Genomic DNA, 12270 nt, shown 5'->3' on the forward strand with positions numbered 1-12270 from the left:
TTTGAATGTTCAGATACATTGGATTGCTTGCATTTTTTAAAGTAACTGAGCTGTTGACATTGAGACTCATGAATAAAATAATAAAATCTTGCTGAGGGTGTAAAGTAAAAGGTAAGCACTGTCCTGGAAAGATTTAGTGATGCCCTCAACACCTGGCAGTGTTTAAGAGGTGTTAAACATGTCGCCTTCCACGGGAAAAGTCCCCAGCTGTCCTCCTCCCTCCCGGTGACTTTGTTACTTAAACTGCGTGTGGTACTTTTCTGAGAGCCAGCCTTCCCCTCTCCATTTTTTAGGAAGATACTTAAAATGGTGACTATTATCCACAGAGCTTTGGAAACTACCAATAAAGTCTTGACACCCAGAAATGTTCCCTGTGCTTTTTAGTGCTTTTCTTGTTGGTACCGTCCATCTCTTTCTCCTAAGGCCCGTTATATTAAGCCACCAAGGCTATGTTTGAGAGCCAGCCTGTCAGGAAATGAAGTGACATTAACAGGGATGAATGGGCTCTCTCTCCCCGGGGCCCAGAGAGAAGTGGACCACTGTAAGTGCTGCTTAATAAATGCTGCCTCACGTGACTTGCAAACACAACTTAAATGGGATTGTGTGGTTACCCAAATAATTCTGGTCAAAGTATTTTTGCATAAATTATCTCAGAAATCTTGATCTGATCAATTACATAATTAAAGAAGGTGACAGAAACATTGTAGCAAGGGCAGTGATTTTTGTTTCAGATCTCGGAGTTTTGCCAAGGTTTCTAACTTTTTTTCCTGTGTGAACTTCCATGCTGTCCTATTGTCCCCTGGTTATATTAACCGCCATGTCACCCTGCTTCTAGAAACCACATTTTCTTCCCTTTTTGGAGATGGAGTACATTTTCCAATCACACAAATGTGCTCTAGGCAGCGTTTCTGAGTCCCCAGGGCTGCAGTCACTAGGTGGATGCTGCCTTTTCAAGCCAGGGCCCTTTCAGGAGAGAAAGGACAGCTGGCTGCGGGGCTAAAGTGACACCAGCCTCTCTGGGTCATTAAATGGGGATCCCAGCAGGAAAGGCCGTTCAGCAAGGTGAGCGCTGGCAGTTATTAAAGTCAGCTGATGGTGCATGTCGTTGTCTCTGCCTCCCTGGCTGTCACCGTGGGCGCAGTGTGTCCCCACCCGGGAGGCTCAGGAGCACAAAGCTCTGCTGACTGCTGGGTGGACTTTGGAGGAGGGCCGGCTGTGGTCTGCTGCGCCCTCGGACCTGACCGTCCACCCTCCTCTCAGGCTGAGCTGGGTGCCCCTGGCTCAGGAACTCAGGATATTTCTGCTTTCTTTTGCTAAGACTTAGGACTCGGTTTCTCTTGAGCTCTAAGCCTGCCAACCTTAAAGCCGTTCCCTATCTTTTCCGTGAAAATAAAAACCAGAAAAGGATATTATTTTCTTACAGGCTTCCTTTCAGATTCTCCGCGTGTTTTGACTGAAGTAAAATGCTGATGCTCACAGGTGTTTGGTGGCGCTGTGCTACACTGGCAATGTTTCTTTTCCCTTTTTGCCTCCTCCCCTCCCTCCTCCCCTCCTTCCCTTCTTCTTCAGTACAAGGAGCAAACCCCAGTGCACTCCCAAAGTGATAGCTCCAGCCCCTTTCTGCTTCTTAATTTTTATTTTGAGATGGGAGCTAAGTTGCCCGCTATCACCTGGACCTTGTGATGCACCCCCACCCGCCCCGGAGCGGGGGCAGCAGGTGGGCATCGCTGCACTTTTGTTTTTAAATTTTAGCATTTTGGTTTAAATGCTCTTAGATTCCAGTGTTTGTTCCCTCCCCCTTTGACTTTAATTATAGCATCACAGAAATAGTTCTCTTTCTTGAAGAAACTTTTTACTAACTTTATTACAACGTTCAGGTTTAATCACAACCCTAAAACAATGTATTTGCGCCATAGTTTTGATACTCTGCACGATGAGCTTTTGGTTTGCAGCGTTAGGCACCCTAAGATAACATCGAGGGTGCGCGGCTTGCAATTTGGAGAGTTACTTTCCCTGCATTTTCCTTTACCTGGTAGCACATCTTCCTTTGCTTTCAGATGTCTGTGGCTTGCAGAACTTCCTTGAATTTCTGTTTCCTCGAAAGGAAACTGAGCTCTTAGAGGCGCCTGCTGACACTGACTTGTGCGTGTGTTTACCACAGTCCGCCTGCATCGCCACAGGAGTCTTCGGGAAAGTGCTCTTCTTACTTTCATTGGCCCCGGAAGAAAGTGGGTTTTAAGAGGTTACAGTAAGCGTCATGTCAGTCTCTGTCCTCTTGATGCACACCTGGGGGGAAAGGTGCAGCTGCGAACAGCAGCCGAGGACAGCCCTGGACAGCCGAGGACAGCCCTGGACAGCCGAGGACAGCCCTGGACAGCCGAGTTAGCGCTGCCCGGGACTCCTTTCGGAGCGAGCCTGCTGTCCCCGAGACTTCTGGACACTTCCACTTCGTCCTGTGATTTTGCAGGCGCTTTGTGACCAGCGCAGGATGCTGACTTAGAATAATGTGATGCGGCATCAGTGTAGGAAGCATGAAAATGCTCAAACCTCCAGCTGCCTCGCCCAGGAAACGGGCGATGGGAGTCAGTGAGCTCGGCCACTTCTTTGGAGCCAGCACCATGCAGAGGCATTGGTCAAAACGGCAGAACTTGAAACCCACGAACTGCATTTCCTAATTTCCTTGCCCTCCCCGTCCTGTTCCGAAATCATGTCCCAAAACCTTGTCTCTTTGAGGATATTCTCAGTTAGGTGTCGGGCTTCATGTGCTTGTGACAGTGCTTTCACGCTGATGCAAACCTGTCTCTGTTTTTCTCCCCAGGCCCTGCAGGAGCAGCCAAAGACACGTGAGTACCTGCTCTGACCATGTTGTCTGCTCTCTTTCTGTGACCTCCTGAGACCTGCAGTGCTGGCCGAGAGGAGCTGGCAATCCTTCCCGCGCTAGCACGTGTGAAGGTGTGGCCTGGCTGGCGAGGCTGTTGGAAGACTCTTCTCAGGTGTGACTTTTCAGTTTAACCTTCCTCTTGTGCTGGCACTTTCACTAGAATCTTGGGAGAAGGCAGCGTTTACTTGTGTTTCTGTCTCGCCAGGAGCGAGATTTCTTCTAGTTAGACGTGGCTGAGACTGAAGATTGTATCTCCCATGACTGTGGGGTTTGCGGGGAGGGAGCAGGAGAGGCGGCAGCCAGGCCTTGGCCTCATGCATGCTGATTGCTTTCAAGCTGACAGCCAGACACTTGTGTGACTATGGACAGTCATTCGTGTGGTTTGACTGGGGCCTCCCAATACTCACACTGGAAACTTTGCCCTCACTGTTGGGTGTTGATGGTATCTAGAGCGAGGATTTTGGGGGGAGAAGGGGACTGGATGAGGTCACGGGGTGGCTTCAGTGCTGTGACAGGAAAGGGAAGAGACCAGGGCTTGTGTGCAGGCCCTTTCCTACTGTGTAGAGCCCTCTGTCGGGTTACAAGGCAGCAGGGAGGCCTTACAGACACCACACCTGGCCTTGGACTTCTCAGCCTCCACCTGAGGCTTCTTGCCCTGCATCCTTCCCCTCATCACGTGGGTATCGGTGCCTGGCGCTGGGATCAAGCCTCCTACCCTACCTGGGTCAGGACGTCAAGACTCATGGAGCCAGACAGCATCAGTGGTGTGAAGAGTTGTTTCTCCGGTGACGAGGCCTTTGGGGAGAACAGGGCGGGACCCACAGTGGTGCACCAGCGAGTTGTCTTCCCGTGGCTGGGAGTTAGGCTGGCGAGGGCTCTTCCCAGGGCCAGCGGTTTGATCTTGCAGCTGGGGCGGGGAAGAAGCATTCAGCTTTCTCACTGGTTTGCACAGATGAGGGGCAAAAGTCGCAGCACTGGGGGCTGGAAGCTGTCAGCAAACCAACATTAAAAATAGAGTCCGACTTTTCTATCACAAAGATGGATTCAGAGGAGATTTGAATGGATTTCGTGTTCTCTGGGAATGAGATATACATTTTATAAGTGACCTCAGGCACAAAGGAGCAGCTGCAGATGGCGTCCACGCCTGCTTGCTGTGGTGAGTCTGTCAGCAAACATGCAGCACCCGTGGGTCTGGCTTCTCCCTGTGCTTCGGCTCTGGACGCTGCTGTAGGTGAGCTTTCCTCAAGCCCTGTTCTGTGTTCTGGAGACTTCTGCACGGAACCTCTCTGACCTCATCCACTGCCCCCTGCATTGAGCACAGAGTCACTTGAGACTTGGGAGGCCACTCATTTGTTCCCTCTGCCTGTATATTATGCAGTTTGTCATTACTGTGACAAGATTCCCAAGGCAGCTAACTTTATAAAGAGAAAAGATTTGTTTCAGCTCACAAGTTTAGACTTGTGAAGTCCAGACAGCAGAGAGGAGGCGTGGGAAGGGCCGTTCCTCACTGTGTCGCTGCCCGGTATGGAGGGCAGTTTTGGGGGACGCACATACTGGAGTGAAAGGCTCACATCTTGAATGGGGTGGGGGAAGGGCTAGAGGATGAGAATGTCCCAGAGTCCCTTGGGGCATGCACCCCATGGTCTCAGGACCGGCTGGGTCCACCTTCTGATCACTGCCCCTTCTCCGTGCTGTGGATGGGCCATCCTGTGGACGCAGCCTTCGGCACATGGGGGCTCGGACACTGAGCATCCAAACTGCAGCAGCCTAGAAGGACCTTCCCCAGGGGGCTGCCCTCTTCCGGGTTTGCGTCTCTTTCCCTGCAAGAAGCTTCCCGCTCTGCCACGAGCTGCAGTGCCTTGCTCCCCTCACGTTAGACCTTTGCGATGAAGCAGCGTCCTGGGTTTTTGGTGTTTGGATGACAGTTGCCATGTGAATTCTTTCCTCAAAGAGAGACTGGCTTCATGGCTTCCTATCTTTGGAGGCATGGAAATTTCTAATAGAATGTGCCATGATTTGGCTCCAGAATTAATTACTCTGGAGTGTGAGACACAGTTTAGCGACTACTTCTTTAAATCTTGAGTTCTTTAAATTTAAATGTCCTCTGGCTATATCTCATTAGATGTTCTATTACAGAAAAGTAGCTTATTAAACTCATGACCCTTTAAACAATACATGCAGGCTGGGTGTAATCCCCGTAATCCCAGCACTCGGGAGGCTGAGGCAGAATTGGCACAGTTTGAGGCCAGTCAGAACTGCATAGCAAGACCCTGTCGCAAAAAATAAAACAACAAACACAAAAAGGACAAACATGCAGTAAATTTAACTGGAAAAAATTAGAGAATATTACTGCATTACTTTTCCTTGCCAAAGAAAGATATATTCAAATCTTCTATCTTTTAAAGTAAAAACTGTAGACTTTTAAGTATTGACTGTAGTGTTAGATGTTGTAAGTATTGACTGTAGTGTTCCATGAAAGAGTGAGCTAAGAAATTAAGATGACTTGACTATTTTATTATGAAGATTAAACTTTTTAATTACTTTATCTAAGAAATTAATTTCAAACTAGAAGAAATGACCAAAATAGCACAGTAGCTCTGGGGGGTGGAGGTCTTACACAGGGCAACCACCCTATTACACCGACCCTGGAAGAGTGCTGTGGGAAAATTATACTTACTTTCGGAAGCCAGAAATATTATAATTATTGTTTTACTCTGTACTAAGATAGCAGTTTTTTCGGAAGACCTGCGATTTTTTTCCTTCGTATTTATTTACTTTTTCTACAGGTAAGAAACTAGCATGTAATAGCAAATAAAATATTTCCATACAACAGGTTTATTAAAACATATGGTGAATATTTAAATATTAAAAAATTATGATACTAGAAGACATTGCCATTAAACTCTTCAAAACCCCCGTCACTTCTCACGAATGCATCCTGTCATTGTCATTTTCTGAGGTTGCCCTGAGAGTCCTCTTTTATCAGTGCCTTTCTTTATGAGGCCTGACAGAAATATGGCGAGTGTCACCACCGAGTGCCATGCAACAGAAAGGCAGCTCCTAAAAACATGACACTGTGTCCTCATCCACCGTATTCGTCAGATCTGGCTCCGCATGGCTTCTGGTTCTTCCCCAAAGTCAAAATGACCGGAAGGGGAGACCTTTTGAGCCGGTTTGGTACAGTGAGGCAGCCGGGACAGCGCGGCTGAGGACACTCGGCAAAGGAGACTGCAGGGCGGCTGCCGACAGCGGCAAGAAGGTGGGCTGCGTGCGCTGACAGGGAGTCCTTTGAAGGGGACTTGTAGTGACATAGTGACCATTTATAGTGACATTTTTTAATAAACAGACAGCACATGTCTTTTTTTTTTTTTTTTTTTTTTTTTGTCTTTTTCCTTTTTATCGGTACCAGGGATCGAACTCAAAACTGCCTGCTTGCAAGGCAGGTGCATATGCCGCTGAGCTAAATCCCCAGCCCCTATAGTGACATTTCTTTACTTTAATAAATGTAAAAAATTTTAAACATTTGTCATCTTTTTTGAACACTCTTTCATTAGATCATTGTCTATTGAGGACCAAAACACAGTGTGACAAATGCTGATTATGAAAACAGAGTTCAGTGCCGACCTGGCTGTGGCTGAGTTCCTCAGAGAAGGGGAGGGGTAGGGAGGGGAGAGGGCAGAGATTGCAGGGTTAGATGTGTGGATGGACTGACTGGCCAGAGAGCAAACAGAAGGGGGCATCTCTTATGCCAGGGAAGGCAGGAAGAGAGGATGATTCCAAGAGGCCAGGTGAGCTGGAGCAGGAGGAGAACCATTGTGTGTCCTGATGGCCCGGTGGGGTGCCTGGGGGACTTTGGAATCAGAGCAGACTCCGAGGAAGGAAGTGGGCAACACGCAGTGTCTCTACAGTGTGGCCAGTGAGGGTGGGAAGAGTGTCAGTTTAAAGAGGAAGCACATTTGAAAAATAGGCATTTTTGGTGGGTGTGGTCATGGGCACTTGTAATCCCAGCACTGGGAGGCTGAAGCAGGAGGCTCACTGGGAGTTCAAGGCCAGTCTGCACCACACAGCAGGACCTGTGTCATTAAAACCAAAAAAAGAATATACATTTCTACTACGGAAGAAATACCATAAAATGCAGACAGTACAACAGAGAATGAGATTAGCTACTATCCTACCACAAGACAACCACTATTCATGCTTTATACTTTCCTTCACCTTTTAAAAAATTATTTCTGCCTGATTCTGTGTGAGGATGATTTTGCATATTGAAGTCTGCTTTGCTTTTCCTGTTTATTGCTGTAAGTGAGGAGACTGGGGGGTAGAACCGGAGATCAGGAAAGCTGGGCCAGTCTGGGTAGGGGCTGTCTGTGGTGAGGAGACAGCAGACTCCAGAACAGGTTTAGGGTTCAGATCGGGGAAGGGGGACTTAGAGACGCGCAGCCGGGGTGAGAGTCCCTAGAGTTTCAGCCTGCACAAGCGGGTCTGTGTGTGGGCCACAACCAGCATTTCCGTCCCCCTCTCTGTCTCTTTAAATCTCAGCGCAGCAACAGAAAACAAAACAAGTAAATCCAAAGCGGTGACATCTGGCTGCTTTGAGTTCTTGCAGAAATCAACGATGCTTTCATTTTAGCGAATTCTCTTAGCTTTTTGGCACCGCTAGATTGAGTTGGGATATTTTTGTTCAGAAATGGCAGAAGCCCAGCTTAAACTGGTTTAAACAAACAAACAAAAAAGAATTTACTGGCACGTGCCGTGGAAAAGCTCCAGGGGTTTGGCTTTGGCCACAGCTGGATCCAGGTTGTCAAAGGACAGGAGAAACTCTCTTGGTCGCTGCTGACCTGTGTTGGCTGCGTGTCAGATGGTGACGGCTTGTTGGTTTTGTGTCCCACTATCCCAGTGGTCCCTCTGGAACAGGAGCTTCTCATCCTCGGCGCTCTGCCAGGCTCTTGGTGCCACGTGGGCCAGGTACCTCCTGGGAATCAAGCCCCCAGACCAGTGGAATGTAAGATTCCGATTGGCTAGGCCTGGGTCACGTGCCTTCTGCCATAGCCAATCCGAATCCTCAGCCTCCTCGACCCATCCACAAGCAAAGCTGGAGAGACTAGCGATTCCGAGTGGGAAAATCGGGTGCTGCTCCCGGGAAAGGGAGCAGTCGTCACAGTTTGTTCTGTGTGCCCATACTTGGCGTGGTAAAAACACTTCTCGGGGTCTAAGCAATATGAGAGTATGGGTCACATAAAAAGGCCTTAGACATACATTTAATGTTTGCTGTTGAAAATAATAGAAAAACCACAACCTCATGATGGAAACGAGATCATTCCAGCACTGCTCCCTGCTTAGGAAGTTTATGTTCTTTACGGTTCCTTTTGATAAAACTATGTTACTGTTGCAGAAGGAGCAAGTCTAGAGAAAAAAGGCGCAGATGAAGCAACATAAAACACACGAACCATCTGTCTCTTTAAAACACGAAATCATGAATGTCTGTTTTTAATTTCTCTGTATGACAGAAAACGGACCGCACAGGGGAAGAGGGCACAGAGGAGGTTTAGCAGGCCGTGTATTACACCGGCCGGCTGACACAGGGCATTTATGGGAGAGCAGGCAACGGAAGAGCTGGCAGGAGGCACCGAGATAGATTTGCACATCGCACTTGGAGGACTGAGTGATGTCGCGGGTCCCGTGGGAGTTTACAAGGCTCAAGTCACCTTGCAGGGACATCGGTTATGCAGCCACGTGGGCCACACAGCAGGAAATGTTTTGTGACCAGGCTCGTCTGGACACGGACAGGTCCGCCTGGTCTCGGCGGGCATCCTTGGCTGGCTTTTATTTAAAATTTAGTTTCTCCTTCACCTGGAGACTTCTGTGGATTTCCCACCCCTGAGGCACCAGGTCTGCGCGCCCCTCCCAGCGTCCCTGGACTCGCGCTCCCTGTTCGTCTGCGCAGGCGCGGACGTTGCGCATGCGCAGGCCGGCTGCTCATAGACGAGGGATTGGGCGGAATGTTCCAGAAAAGCTGCCATTGGGCGGCAGAGGGCCCTCGATTTACAAGTCCCTAGCTACTTACCTGCTCGCTAACACGGTGTCCTCAGTGTCCTGGACGTGGTCTTTGTCGTTTCGCGGTGGCCGGGCCTCACGGGTTTCCCGCGCTGGGGCGCGGGTCGCAGTGCTGCGCTGGTGTCCCGACCGGCCCCCGAGAGCCCCACGGCGGGGGTCGCTGCGTCCTCCGAGGGCCTCTCCTGGCTGGGCGGGCACGCAGGGCGGTTTCTTGCAGGCAGGAGCCAGCGGGGCAGGAGCAGGACGGGTGAAGGCTGGAGACCCCAGGCGGAGCGGCGGGGAGCCACGGATGAGCGAGGCTGCTCCCTCCCCCACGACTGCTGGGGACCCCGAAACCACAGGCTTGGCGTTTCCTAGTGGGACCATCGGAGGGAGCGGTGCAGGCTGAGTGCTGCTGAGACCTGGAGGCACGGGAAGCATGAAACCCACAGTGTGAATAAATTCAAGAGCAACATAAAGGTCCATGTACTGCAGATAGGAAGATGGGTCTTTTGCAAACGAGAAGGGAGGGAAAAAGAGGGATGGGGGTGCGAAAAGATGGTGTGTTGTGCAGCTGTACGAGCTCCCCGCGGTGCAGGTAAGCAGTACTGGCCGCAAAAGCCGACTTGGAAGGAAGAATTATACTTTCAACTGGAGATTCCGGGTGGAGATGCAAGCAAATATTGTCAGTGAATAAACGTATTCCCAAAGATCATCTCAAGCGATAGCAAAAATACATCCCCGGTGCTCCCGGCGTGGTCTCCAGAGGCTCCCACACCACATTTGTGCTGCTCATAAAGCAAAATAAGTTCAGCCTCATTAGTGGCACTGCACACATGGGAAAGCAAAGGCCACAGGCTGCCTTTCTGCTTAGATCAGCTCTAGTTAGATCAGCTCTGTATTTAGAACGTCTGGTGGTGAACGAGGAAGAGACATGGTGTCTTTGCCAGAGAACTGCAGGAGTTGTGGACGACAGAGAGAAACGAACACTTTCTGAATTTTCTTGCAGGCTGTGGCTAAGAGGAGTTGGAAAATGTTCACTGGGGTTGCCGGCTGCTGTCTACTGCTTGTCACCTGTATTTGTCCCTTCACATGACAGGGTTCCAGTTTTTTTCTTAACCTTTAGGCCCCTAGGAGAGCTATTCTGTACAACACAAGTTCAATGATAAAAATGTTTTGATTACCATGTATGACAGAAAGAAAAAGTTTATATTAGATGTATTAGCTTTGAATTAAGATTCCTTTTAGCAAAAACAATATGACACTGTGCCTGCCTCGCCTGCTGAGTGTTGGGATGACCGGCATGCACCACCACACTCAGCTCAGCTGGTGGGTTAGGAGGAAAATACTGCTAGTGTTCTCTGTTTTACCAAAGTCAACCTGACAAGTGGCATGCCAGGAAAAGAAAATGCAGGAAAAAGAAAAACATGAAGCTGACTAAGGCCACCCACTGGGACAGTTAGATGGCAGAGGGACAGCTCAGGGCGCCTGTCAGTCCCTCTTCTGGCATCCTCACTGGGAACTTGCTAAACTCAGCATGGTGCTCTTCTTAAGCTTCGTAGATCCAGGGTGGATACTGATCCAGAGTCTCTAGGAAATTAAGCACCTCTCCGTTACACAGCAGGCTGTAAGATGTTCCGTAAATGGACCAGAAAGATTGAATTTCTCCCTCTGCACAAATGTGCTGTGCTAGAAGCCAGGAACCCTTTAGCAGTGAATTTTACACATGACCATTTAAAGCCAAATATCTACATGGAACCCCTGGACTGTTCAATCATGTTATGCTATGATTGTTGTTCTGTCAGTAACTGTTGCTCTCCTGGCCAGTTAGTTCAAGGGCAGCATGGACAATAAAATGAGACCCCTCCCATCTAAAAATCCCCCCTCCCTGAAAAACCACAAACCTTAAACCAAAAGCAATAGAAAAACTATCAGCTGAGAGGTGTCTTCCCAGCTATCCCAGATGTTGAAAGTGGGGGAAATTTGGGGTACTGGGGTTCACGCTACCTTCGACGATCCTGCTTCTGCTCCGATGAGGCTAACAGGCCTGTAAGCACGCCAGTGTATCTGGGAGATTGCTGTGATACGCAGTGGGTGGCCTTGACCTGGGCACGCTCTGTCTCCATGAACACCTGCTCTTTGATAAAAGAAGCTAGATCTTTGCTAAACAAAGAGAGGGCGGCTGGGGATGTAGCTCAGCAGCACAGCGCCTGCCTGGCAAGCACAAGGTCCTGAATATGATTCCTAGTACAAAAAAAAAGGAAAGACCCAATTTCCATTAAATACTCCATGTATTTTCCAAACTTGGTTCAAAATGGTTACTACATATTCCACAGTTTTAGGACATGGTCTTGTGGCTTAGGAGGTTTTCTTCTAAAATGATATGTGAGGATATGATTTACATATATTTCACTCTTAAATTTCTGATCAAGAAATGAGACACTGGCTGCACTGCAGAGAGCAGTTTACCACCCGTGAGGTTCCTGCTGTGCGCTGCTGGGGGAAAATGCATCACGCAGTGTGGTCTTTAGGGTGGGGCCTGGGTAACAGAGGACAAGGAAGTCCTTTCGGGCCATGTGCCCTGTCCCTCTTTGGACTTCAGAGACCAGACTTGCTGCTGGGATTGGTTCCGGATGCAGCCCTGAAATGGACAATGTTTCTGCACAAACCCGGCTGTCGGTTTGCATCCCTCCCTCGGACCTTTCGCTTCTCTGGTTTGATGCCTCTCCCTTCATTGCCTCCGCTGCCTTCATAACTGATAATAGGTAATTTGCGCAGTTAGCCAAGAGGTGAAATTAAACAACACTTAAACCTCAGCCTCTCCAGGCCCTTAAAAGTGTTCTGATAGGGACAGAGAAGTCAGCCTGCCTCTGGGCCTCCCCTCCCATCCCTTTGCTCCTTGATTAGCTGCGGAAGGTGGACACTAAGGCAGGCCCTGGCCCTTTTCGACCTATGGTCCTGATAGAGCCTTGAAGCTGTGTCAGATGGGGCTGGGGTGTAGCTCGGTGGCAGAGCACTGCGTGGCCTGTGAGGCCCCGAGTTCAGTCCCAAGCCCCAGGCAGGAGCGTGCTGTGCAGTGCAAGGGTGGAGTCCACTGCTTTGCATGCAGTTCTGCGTGAGGGATTCTGCAGCCTCGTGGCTGCCGTTAGGGCTGGGACAGCTGTTGTGGCCTCTGCTGTTTCCCTTGTCCCCTCCCAGAACCACTCCATTGGCCTAAATGCGACCCAAGGCAGAACTCGTGGTGAAGAGCTCGATTTCTTGCCTTACTATACCAGCCAGGAGCTCTCCATGTCCCAGCAGGGACCTGGAGCGCCGGGCAGGTGGTGGGTATGTGGGGTGCAGCGGTGCAGAGGGGT

At 49.6% G+C, this 12270-nt stretch overlaps 1 protein-coding gene across 2 annotated transcripts in view; it reads left to right on the forward strand.

Annotated features, from left to right (window-relative positions):
• CUNH12orf75 (chromosome unknown C12orf75 homolog) overlaps positions 1-12270 on the forward strand; it is a 29991-nt gene that overhangs the window by 7959 nt on the left and 9762 nt on the right. For both annotated transcript variants that reach the window (XM_063255499.1, XM_063255498.1), the window contains exon 2: positions 2819-2843. In XM_063255499.1, the coding sequence (XP_063111569.1) occupies positions 2819-2843 (25 nt within the window). The remainder of the gene's footprint in view (positions 1-2818; positions 2844-12270) is intronic.

The sequence above is a fragment of the Cavia porcellus genome, unplaced genomic scaffold (assembly GCF_034190915.1).
Source record: "Cavia porcellus strain 051 isolate PalLab524CR breed Dunkin Hartley unplaced genomic scaffold, mCavPor4.1 scaffold_8, whole genome shotgun sequence".
Classification (NCBI taxonomy): domain Eukaryota; kingdom Metazoa; phylum Chordata; class Mammalia; order Rodentia; family Caviidae; genus Cavia; species Cavia porcellus.